Raw genomic sequence first — 11847 nt, 5'->3', positions numbered from 1 at the left:
GTGATTGGGGTGTTTTCTCTCTCTCTCTCTCTATCTGTGAGTATCGACAGCTCTCTCTATGAGTGTCGCTCTCTCTCCACATTTGATATAAGGGAATCATAATGGCACACAGAGAGCAAAGGGACAGTGTGCAGAGACACAAAGAGAAAGCGTCAGGAGGCAGAGCTGAGACAGAGCCCTGGGCCCTGGAGGAAGGCAGATGGACAGCAGCACCAGAGGAAGCGCAGTGCTGTGTCACATGGCACAGGTTCATGTGCAGGTGCAGGTGCAGGTGCAGGGGAGGGGGAGAGGGAGGGGCAGACAGTTAGGAGAGAGCCACTGGCAGGGACAAGGGCATCAGGAGAGAACCCAGCACCGAGACGAGGAGACACCAGCACAGAAGGAGGCAGCCTGGGCGTCTGGTCACGTGTGCATGTGCATGTCTGTCTGTGTTTCCAGATCTTACATGGAGAACCCTGCCGCCGGCCACCTGCTATGTGCGGGTCACACACCTCATGGGCAACATGGACAGTGACAAAGTACACGTGGAATCTTCCCCACATGCTCCTAAATAAACTTAGGTTTTCAAAATAAACGTATGTTCTCACTCCATTCTGCCTAAGTTTTTTAAAATTTCTTTTTTGCAACGGAATGGTAGAGAGACAAAGAGGGTAAGACAGAATGAGAAGTCTTGTATCTGGTGACTCACTGCCTGCATGGCCACAACACTGGAGCTGGGCCAGGTCACAGCCAGGAGCCCAGGGGCTACTGAGGATTTCCACATGGGCGGCAGGAGCCGGGTTTTGAGCCGTTGTCTCTGCTTGCACTAACGCATAGCAGGGAGTGGGGTTGGAAGAGGAGCAGCTGGGACTCCAGGGTGTCCCTGACAGGGGAGGCGGCTGCACAGCTGGTGGCCTAACCCACGGTGCCACACAAACAGCCCGCAACAGAATGATCCTGTGATATCCCGTGGCCTTTTTGTCATTGTCTCCAGCGGACTGACACGTATGTGCAGGTAATATGTACCTGCACACAGGTGTGGTCATGTACAATCCATGTTGATTCCCTTACAACAAAGCCAGGTCACTCCCTAAATACCAAATTCCACCCCAGATCCAACTCATACACACTCACACACACTCTCACACTCACACCCACACACCTTCACAACCCGCTCGCTCATACCACTCTCACTCACACTCACACCACACTCACATTAACACACTCACACATATACTAATCACATTCACACACATAGACACACACTTACACACATACACTCGTGCACAATCTCACACTCACACACTCACACTCGTGCACACACTCACACATACACACTCACACTCATGCACACTCACACCCACTCACCTCACATTCACATACTCACACATACACCTACACACACTCACACAGACTTGCACACAATCACACACATACACTCATGCACAATCTCACACTGAAACACACACATTTGTGCACTCATGCACAATCTCACACTCAAACATATACACTCACACTCAAAAATACACTCACACCTATGCACACCCACTCACACATTCACACACATCCACACTCACACACACACTCACACACACACCCAGGCACCTGCACCCCACAGGCTCCCCAGGAGCAGCACAGGAGCATATGCCAGGGAAGGTTCTAGAAGGACACACCAGGACCTGGAGGCTCTGTGACTCCCCCGACATGGTTCCCCCGCTGGATCAGAGGGTGGTGGTTCCAGGAGGCCCGAGGGCTGCACAGCTCCTGTGTCTGCAGAAATGGTGCGGAGTTTGCACACAGCCTTGCACGGGCTCCTGCACAGATAACCCCCTGGAATCCTCGCCCCCCAGCCTCTACTCGCTGTGTGCAACCTTCCTAGACAGCAAGTGGGGAAACCACAACAGATAGCAGTGAGTGCATGGGCTCAGTACGCTGGCCATGTCTGGTCATAACTATGGACGGCAATGGTTGACTGGGTGGAGGGACACGCGTGCCAACTGGGTGACGATGCAGTGGTGGGAGGCGAGCGTCACGAGCATTCTGGTCTTAGCCATGCTGTGTCTGACTTGCACACACGGGTCAGAGACCAGCACTCAGATTCTCCACGGGCACCCTGCTCCATGCCTCTCTCGACTGTTTTAGCCACAGGAGAACTTCACTCAGCCTCACGTTGGAACTGTCACTCACAGGGACACGAGGGACACAGGAGCACCTTAGAGAAACTCCATGGCTGAGAACTGGACACACGAGGCAGAAAGGGACAAAGACCGGAGGCCAGCTCCAGGCTGTGTTGCAGGCAGGGATCCGTCCTCAGAATCCTAACCTGCTGGTCTCTGTCTGTGCTAGCTCTGTGGGATTACACAGAGGAGGGGCAGTCCCATTACACCTGGAAGGCCTGGCAAGGAAAGGGGCCATCATTCTGAACAGGGCATGATGCCCAAAATAAGGAGCCTGTGATGTCCAGCATGGACGGGACAGGTGGGGACTTGAGAGACACAGCCAGCAACCCATGAACAACCTCGCTGGGCTGTGCCCCGCTCCAGGCGTCTCTGATTCCAGCTATTCTGCTTGTGCTGAGTCCAGCCCAAGCTGGAGGCAGAGGAATTTTGCCCGACTCAGGAAGCAAAATCGCAGACTGGCTGTTTCGAAACTTCTCTGCTAAGCCAGGTGATCTCAGGATGGGGAGAGCCCAGCCGTCCCCGCCCTGCCAGCTCCACTTCCAGAACTGGCCCAGCCCATTCTCAGCCTATATAAAGCGCGGCCCAGAGCCCAGCTCACACACCTGCTCCGCAGCCCCAGCTCCCGCACTCCCGCCCGCTCAGCCTTCTCCCTCCTGCAGCCATGGCCAGCAAGTCCACCGTGAGGACCCAGACCAGCGTCAGCCGCCGCGGCTTCAGCACCAGCTCTGCCAGACTCCCCAGGGGCAGCCACTCTGGCTTCAGCTCTGTCTCCGTGTCCCGCTCCAGGGGCGGTGCGGGGCTCGGGGGAGCCTGTGCAGGCACTGGCTTTGGAAGCCGCAGCCTCTATGGTGTGGGGGGCTCCAGGAGGATCTCCGTGGTGGGTGGCAGCTGTGGCGTCGGAGGCGGAAACACCAGCAGATTTGGAGGCAGCTATGGCTTTGGAGGTGGAGCCGGCAGCGGATTTGGTTTCGGCGCTGGCATGGGGGGCGGCTTGGGGCTCGGCGGTGGAGCTGGTTTTGGCGGTGGCTATGGGGGCGCCGGCTTCCCCGTGTGCCCCCCTGGAGGCATCCAAGAGGTCACGGTCAACCAGAGCCTCCTGACGCCCCTCAACCTGCAAATCGACCCCACCATCCAGCGGGTGAGGACGGAGGAGCGCGAGCAGATCAAGACCCTCAACAACAAGTTCGCCTCCTTCATCGACAAGGTGAGCCGGGACCTTCGGCAAATGCAGGACTCAGCAGCGGGAGGGAAGTTTGGTTTCAGCTCTGCGCAAATCACTTCATTGATGGCAGGTGCGGGTTTCTGCTCGTTCCCGCATCCTGGGTGGGAAGGGGCTTTCCTGACAGGATATCATTGCTTGCCCTGGGGCTCCTCGGCTACTGCGGGACAGACATGAACTCTGTGCTCACATAATGGGGCTGATGGCCCAGGAAGGCCACAGGTTCCAGGCAGCAGCAGTGCCTGGGCCTTTGCAGCTCCCCCCACTCCAGCCAGCCATTCCCGGTGCTGGCTGTGCCCTGAGAGTGGGAGGCTGGGGGCTTCCCTCTGGATCTCCCCACCCCACCATGCACAGGGCCAAGCAGAGCCCCCAGGAAAGGTTTAGGGGGAAGCAGCAGATGGGAGGCAGGGAAGTCACAGCAAAGCCAAGTTTCTCCACCTTCCAACTCGGCTCCCCGCAGGTGCGCTTCCTGGAGCAGCAGAACAAGGTCCTGGACACCAAGTGGACGCTGCTGCAGGAGCAGGGCACCCGGCCCGCAAGGCAGAGCCTGGAGCCGCTGTTCGAGCAGTACATCAGCAACCTCCGGAGGCAGCTGGACAGCATCCTCGGGGAGCGGGGCCGCCTGGACTCGGAGCTGCGAGGCATGCAGGACCTGGTGGAGGACTATAAGAAGAAGTGAGTGACGTGGGAGAGCGGCTCAGGGGCTGCCGGGCCAAGGTCCTGGCCAGGGTGACTGCGTCCAGACCAGGGCCCCATTCCTGAGCTGCAGCATCTGAGGGCTGGGACATGAACTTGACAGTGTCCGAGGACCTCTGATGGCACAGAAGCACCACGCGAGAGGGCTTGAGCACGGGACAGTGAGGGGCACCCTAGGCTGCCTGTCAGGCTCTCAGTGCCATGAGCTCAGCCTGGTCTATTTCTGTTCGTGCAAACTCTGGGGGCCTGGCCGGGCCTCTGCCGCCTGCTGCTCCCCACCCCAGCCCTGTCCTGTCTTCTCCGAGCAGATATGAAGATGAAATCAACAAGCGCACGGCGGCCGAGAATGAGTTTGTGACTCTGAAGAAGGTGAGCCTATGATGTCAGCAGCAGGTGTCTGGCTGAGGGCAGGGCTTGTCTCTGAGTCCCTGCCCACCCTGGGGCAGACCTGGGACCCAGCAGTGGGGACCCAGCAGGGGGCGCTCTGCTGACCTCAGCCCGTGGCCCCTTTCCCCAGGACGTGGACGCCGCCTACATGAACAAGGTGGAGCTCCAGGCTAAGGTGGACGGTCTCACCGACGAGATCAACTTCCTGAGAGCCTTCTATGACGCGGTCAGTGGCTCCACCCCCCGTGTATCTGCCCCACTCAGAGTCTGCGCGGGGGCTCATGCCGGGGTCAGGCCCTCAGAGACCCCCAGGGCACAGGGGTCACGGAGCTCTCCCCACAGGAGCTGTCCCAGATGCAGACCCACGTCTCCGACATGTCCGTGGTGCTGTCCATGGACAACAACCGGCACCTGGACCTGGACAGCATCATCGCCGAGGTGAAGGCGCAGTACGAGGACATCGCCCAGAGGAGCCGCGCCGAGGCGGAGGCCTGGTACCAGACCAAGGTGGGCAGGGCGGGGCAGCCGCTACGGGATCCCCAGGGCCCTCCCTGAACCCCAGAGGCTGCAGATAACTGGGGTCCCCTCCTGAGAGAAGATGGGCTGTCATATGAGCCAGTGCCCCCTACCGGGTCATTATGGTAACGTTATTACAAGCCTGATACATGGTTTCCATGGAGAAACCCACATGGGCCAGCCAGTGGTCTAGCAGTTAGGACGCCTGCATCCCACATGGGAGCCCTGCTCTGGCCGCTGAGTTCAGATCCTGCTCGGGTGCAGTCAGGGCGCAGCTCTTGGCTCCATGAGTGCTTCCTGCTGCACCTGGGAGATGGGGATGAGTTCCTGGACCTGGCTGTGTCCAGCCCTGCTGTTGGCAGACATCTGGGGCTGAGGCAGGGGATGGTGTCTCTCCGTCCTCAGTTCTGGATCTGTCTCTACCTCTCATTTGCTCTCAAAACCCTACCGGTGCGGCTCACCGATGTTGTCTCCCCCGCCCTCCCCCCCCGCAGTACGAGGAGCTGCAGGTCACGGCCGGCAGACACGGGGACGACCTGCGCAACACCAAGCAGGAGATCGCGGAGATCAACCGCATGATCCAGAGGCTGAGGTCTGAGATCGACCACGTCAAGAAGCAGGTGCGCGGGGGTGGGGCCAACTCGCTCTGGTGTCCCTGCTGCACCCTAGGCTCGCATCGGGCAAGATGCTGGGACTTCCCTACCCTAGGGGGCTGAGCAGGGGTGGACCCAGCCTAGGGCAAGAAACCCACGTTGTGGGAACAGTGCCAGTTCCACCAGGGAATGGCAGATAAATGCGATCTGGGAGATGGAGATGCTCAGAGCCTCTGCCTGCTCTCCCCCGCCCCAGTGCGCCTCCCTGCAGGCGGCCATCGCCGACGCCGAGCAGCGCGGGGAGCTGGCCCTCAAGGACGCGCGGGCCAAGCTGGAGGGGCTGGAGGATGCCCTGCAGAAGGCCAAGCAGGACATGGCGCGGCTGCTCAGGGAGTACCAGGAGCTCATGAATGTGAAGCTGGCGCTGGACGTCGAGATCGCCACCTACAGGAAGCTGCTGGAGGGCGAGGAGTGCAGGTGAGCCCGCCCCTCCCTCTGCACCTGGGTGCAAAGGCACCTGGTCTGAGCCAGCCCAGGGCTCCCAGTGGGGGCCCAGCTGCATCTCTCTGGGACCACGGGAGGGCCGCTGGCCTACCCTTGTCTTCAGTGGGGCTCCTAGGTCTCACCTCCCCCGTCCTCTCTCCTAGGCTGAGTGGCGAAGGCGTTGGACAAGTCAACATCTGTAAGTGCTTGCTCCCTTCCTCCCTGCCCTGGCGCTCCTGGGACTGGGCTGGGGCTGGGCAGAGGTGCTCACCAGCTCATGCTGTGTGCTTGTGTGCACCCTGCAGCCGTGGTGCAGTCCACCGTGTCCAGCGGCTACGGCGCCAGTGGCAGCGGCGCAGGTGTGGGCGGCGGCAGCAGCTACTCCTACAGCAGTGGCCACGGGCTCGGAGGCGGCTTCAGTGCTGGCAGCGGCATCGGCCTCGGCCTCGGGGGCGGCCTGGGCTCCGCCGGGGGCAGCGGTGCCTCCATCAAGTACAGCAGCACCACCTCCAGCAGGAAGAGCTACAGGCACTGAGCCCCACCCCTGATGTGTGGCCCCCAGCCCAGCCCCCGCCTGGCTGCAGAGTCCTCAGGGCAGGCAGCCTGCCCTGCCCTGGCCTCAGGTCCGTCCTGCTCTCTGCTTGGAGCTGAGGCTGCCGAGGGCCCCTCCCTCCTCCTCTTTTCCACCGAGCTGTGCCCGAGCTCCCTTGTCACCATCACAGGGCACCTCTGCCCTCTCACAGTCTCTTAGCCACTTCCTGTGCCTCTGTCCCCACAGTTCTGTCTCCGAGGGTGTGCATTGCAGCACTAGTGTCTCTGCCCCTCTTCTTTCTAGAAAATTCTCTCTGGTCCATTCCAGAACAGAGCCCTTTGCCTTTCTCTTCCACTGGGCCAGACATCCCCATTCTCGCAGTGGGGTGATCCTGCCTGGCCGTGGCCATGGGCACACGAGGGGCCGTCCCATGGTTACACAGTCCGTGTCCACACAGGTGGTGTCCCCTGCTCTTCCCTCTGCCCATGCTTTCTCGTGATTATAAATAAAGCAGATTTCCATGACCTGTGTCATTCTTGCTGCCTGGTTGGGGGACACAGGATCTGCTCCTCCACCCGGGGATCAGTGTACCCTCATGCTGACCCAGAGTCCTCCCCCATGCGTTGTGCTCCTGTCCTTATGGGGGATCAGGAAACCCCAGACTCCTCTGTGTCAGGTTCCCTGCAGGATCCAACGACACATATCCAGCTACTAGACCGGGAGCATCAGGCCAGCGTCCTGGTCACTGCACTGACCCCACACAGAGACAATCAGGGCAAAAGTCACGTGAGAAAGTCTAGGATATTGGAGTCATCCTTCAGTCCGAGCGAGAGAGGAGATGCCGTGGAGAAGCCCCGGATGGGGACTCCTGCTCCCACACTGGGTGTCAGCACGGGTCCCAGGGGCTCTCCTTGTGGTCCAGCGCTCTGCTCAGGCACTGGGAGCCTCTGGTTAGGGATCAGGTACCAAATTCCAACTCAGTCCTGGCAGCTGCATGGAGTGACCCAGCAGAGGTACAAGCACCCTCTTCTGGCCGGCACCGCGGCTCACTAGGCTAATCCTCTGACTGCGGCGCCCCCACTGCAGGTTCTAGTCCCGGTTGGGGCGCCAGATTCTGTCCCGGTTACTCCTCTTCCAGTCCAGCTCTCTGCTGTCTCCCGGGAGGGCAGTGGAGAATGGCCAAGGTCCTTGGGCCCTGCACCCACGTGGGAAACCAGGAGGAAGCAGCTGGCTCCTGGCTTCAGATCAGCGCAGTGCAATGGTTGCAACGTGCCAGCCATAGCAGCCACTTGGGGGGTGAACCAATGGAGAAAGAGGAAGACATTTCTCTCTGTCTCTCTCTCTCTCACTGTCTAACTCTGCATGCCAAAAAAAAAAAAAGACACCCTCTTCTATCTGCCCCTATGTCATCCTCTCCCCATCTCTCCCCAGTATTGCATTCCAGGAAATCGTTGATAGAAACCCTTCAGTACCAGGAGAGTGGCAACAACCCGTGAGAGCAATTCAGGAGCGCAATGTGCTGATGGAACCGACGTCTGGGATCGCACCCGAGGACAGAGACAAACGTGGGACCTGGGGTGTGCAGCATGGGACCCGCACAGCAGAGAATGGTCAGCCAGTGCAGCCGGAGGCCAGGGCTGTCGGAGGCTGGGCACCCAGGGCCAGGCGGCAGCTCGGCTCACAGGTCCTGAAGCCTGAGGGCCCCAGGAGGAAGGAACACCCCTGACACCTGGGAGCCTCCCCAGGAGTTCACCGCCCCCAACCCAGGGGGAATGGAGATCCCATCCCTGACTAGCGCATGCCCGGTCCTGACTTATACTTGAGATGACTCAGGGTGACCCGAGTGGGGACTCCAGGCTGGAGAGCTTGCCTGCGCGTGACCGTGTTCTCCTCACCCCCAGTTCTCACATCGTTGGAGAAATTGTCCAGGGTGATCTGGCACTGCCAGGGCCTGGGGCTTCCTCGTATCCTAGATTCCCCCCCCACTTCACTATTGCCCATGCAAAGTGGGCAGCACCTCACCTTGGCCCCACCTCCTCTTCCCTGACCACAGCTGGGGAAGATTTTCTACAACTAAGACCACTTAGCACGTGTGTGTGTGTATGTGTGCCTGTGTGTTTGAGAGAGAAAGAGAGAGAGAGAGAGAGAGAGAGAGAGAGAGAGAGAGAGAGAGAGAGAATTTAAATGTAATGGAGCTAAGGCTCAGTGAACATGAGACACATAATATAGACAAACTACCCCAGCTCCGTGTCAACCCATGTAACAACCTGAGACGAAATGGGCCGAGTCCTTGTGGAAGCCCAATACCATGTTGCTCCCAAGGGAAAATCATCAGAAACCCCCAGACTCCTGGCAGACATGGAATCCATGTACAGAAACCTAAAGGAGAAACTCCAGTCCAGGAATTCTGCCGGGAGATTCAGTGGGTGCCCGGCCTCTGAGAGCCCTCCTGGTATCAGGGTGTCCTTCCGGCCGGGCCCTGACTGCTCATCCTCACAAGGTTTCCTCTTAGGACTTTGGGGCCGTGTGCCCCAAGTGTGGCCCTCACACAGGGCACACGGAACCTGGGGCAGAGTGACGCTGAGGTGCTGCGGCCACGGCGTTCAGCTGCCTGCTTGGCCCGTTACGTTCCCAGCTGAGAGGAGCAGGTGATGCAAACTCTGACCAAGGGGGTCTTCTGCCTCTTCAAACCGTCCTCTCTCAGTGGATGAGGGCCTCACACATCCCCCCCCCCCAATACCCTGTCTCTACAAGCAGCATCGGTGGGCTGCAGTGCCCTGGCCAGGGGCTGACTCTCTTCTCAGACCCCTGCTCACCGGCTGAGCGAGAATCTCCCTTGCCCTGCCTCTCTGTCCTGACTTCGATCCAAGTTGTTTCTGCTCTGACTGGCTGCCTCCCTTCTTCCTTGGTCCCTAAAATCAGCAACAGGCTCTCATGCAAGAGCAGAAGTCTTCATGTTAATGAGTGCAGCCTCTCCGCTCTCTCCCATGCATGTCGCCTTGGAGTCCCGTCTAACACATGTGCTGTATACCACAGTGAGAATAGAATTGGAACATTCCAGAAAATATTTTAGGGAACCAGTGGATCCCAGGATGGATGTACAGTGTGACGACAGAGAGAGAGAGAGAGGGAGTGTGAGAGAGATTTCTTATAAAGAAATTGTGCCGGCCGGTGCCGCGGCTCACTAGGCTAATCCTCCGCCTAGCGGCGCCGGCACACCGGGTTCTAGTCCCGGTCAGGGCGCCGGATTCTATCCCGGTTGCCCCTCTTCCAGGCCAGCTCTCTGCTGTGGCCAGGGAGTGCAGTGGAGGATGGCCAAGGTGCTTGGGCTCTGCACCCCATGGGAGACCAGGAGAAGCACCTGGCTCCTGGCTCCTGCCATCGGATCAGCACGGTGCTCCGGCCGCAGCGCGTCGGCCGCGGCGGCCATTGGAGAGTGAACCAACGGCAAAAGGAAGACCTTTCTCTGTCTCTCTCTCTCACTGTCCACTCTGCCTGTGAAAAAAAAAAAAAGAAAAAGAAATTGTGCATGTAGCTCTGGATCCCCAAGTCCCAGCTGTGCGCTCAGCTGTGGGGACCCTCGGGAGCACCGGGTTTCCTGTGCGGACTCCGCTGCAAGACTGAGAACCCTGAGCACGCAGTGTGCTCCAGTCCCATCAGGGCAGGAGTGCGACCCAGAGACGCTGGTGCTGTCGCTCAGGTCTGGCGTGGGGACACACCAGGTCCCAGCTCAGGTGGTGAGCAGGGAGGAAGATTTGATCTCCAGCTGGGTTTCTCCCCTTCTGGCTGGGGCTGGCGGAGCGACACTCACAGCCGCACTGTCGGCTTGGGCTCAAGCTTCCTGTCCCAATGTCTTCCTTCCAGAAACATTTCAGGGCAGTCGCAGAGGGAGGTTGGACACACACGTGGGCATCCGGGACCCAGCCGCGGGGACAGCGCTCGGGAGCCGGCGTGGTGTTGCAGAGGCTAGGACAGCAGAGTGGGAGCTGTGAGCGGCTCTGCAGTGGCGCTCGCTGGCTTGGCTGAATCCAGGATGGAGAGGATCTGCACACAGCCCAGCTCATCCTGGCCAACCCGAGAGCCTGGAGCGGGCCCGGCCCTGCCTCTCCTGACAGCTCCTTCAAATGACAAGGACAGAGCTGAGCACTGCTCAGAGGGCCTCTTCTAGGACCCACAGAAGGTCTAAGCAGGAACAAAATGAAAGGAACAGAGGAACCAAGGCCCTTCCAGAACACTGGCCAGACAGGAGGTGCCCAGAAACACAGGCAACAGATTGAATGAAATCAGCCCCGGGACACACAGACAGCAGAGCAGGCACTCTGTAGGTGGTCTGGGCCTCTAAGGAGGCACCTGTGTCCCCCATGGGCGAGCCTGGGATCCACACACACACACACACACACCCGCCTCCAGACTGCAGCTTCCGGCTACCACAGACCCCGGGAGGCAGCAGTGATGGCTCAGATCTGGGATTCCTGTCGCCATGGAGCCCTGTGTCAGTTCTCTGAGCTCTGTGATCCATACAGCCCAGGGCCAGCCCCAGCTGTTACAGTGGACAGAGGAGTGTGAACCAGCGATGGGGGTGTTCTCTCTCTCACTCTCTGTATCGCCAGCTCTCTCTATGAGTGCCGCTCTCTCTCCACATTTGATATTTGCGAATCATAATTGCACACAGAGAGCAAAGGGACAGTGTGCAGAGACACAAAGAGAAAGCGTCAGGAGGCAGAGCTGAGACAGAGTCCTGGGCCCTGGAGGAAGGCAGATGGACAGCAGCACCAGAGGAAGCGCAGTGCTGTGTCACATGGCACAGGTTCAGGTGCAGGTGCAGGTGCAGGTGCAGGTGCAGGTGCAGGGGTTGGGGAGGGGCAGACAGTTAGGAGAGAGCCACTGGCAGGGACAAGGGCATCAGGAGAGAACCCAGCACCGAGACGAGGAGACACCGGCACAGGAGGAGGCAGCCTGGGCATCTGGTCACGTGTGCGTGTGTGTGTCTGTCTGTGTTTGCAGATCTTACATGGAGAACCCTGCCGCCGGCCACCTGCTATGTGCGGGTCACACACCTCATGGACAACATGGACAGTGACAAAGTACACGTGGAATCTTCCCCACATGCTCCTAAATAAACTTAGGTTTTCAAAATAAACGTATGTTCTCACTCCATTCTGCCTAAGTTTTTTAAGATTTCTTTTTTGCAACGGAATGGTAGAGAGACAAAGAGGGTAAGACAGAATGAGAAGTCTTGTATCTGGTGACTCACTGCCTGTA

The 11847-nt window shown here is 59.1% G+C and overlaps 1 protein-coding gene across 1 annotated transcript; it reads left to right on the top strand.

The window, feature by feature from the left end:
- The first annotated feature begins 2756 nt into the window (after window positions 1-2756).
- On the top strand, window positions 2757-6622 carry LOC138843136 (keratin, type II cytoskeletal 6A-like). Its single transcript, XM_070052273.1, has 9 exons — window positions 2757-3363; window positions 3839-4053; window positions 4383-4443; window positions 4592-4687; window positions 4804-4968; window positions 5472-5597; window positions 5827-6047; window positions 6218-6252; window positions 6359-6622. The coding sequence occupies exons 1-9, from the start codon at window positions 2821-2823 to the stop codon at window positions 6586-6588; spliced, it is 1692 nt and encodes a 563-aa protein (XP_069908374.1). The 5' UTR covers window positions 2757-2820; the 3' UTR covers window positions 6589-6622.
- The last annotated feature ends 5225 nt before the right edge of the window (window positions 6623-11847 follow it).

This window comes from Oryctolagus cuniculus, chromosome 11 (genome assembly GCF_964237555.1).
Source record: "Oryctolagus cuniculus chromosome 11, mOryCun1.1, whole genome shotgun sequence".
Lineage (NCBI taxonomy): Eukaryota > Metazoa > Chordata > Mammalia > Lagomorpha > Leporidae > Oryctolagus > Oryctolagus cuniculus.
The sequence above is the reverse complement of the archived record's forward strand: the minus strand, read 5'-3'. Positions and strand labels throughout refer to the sequence as shown.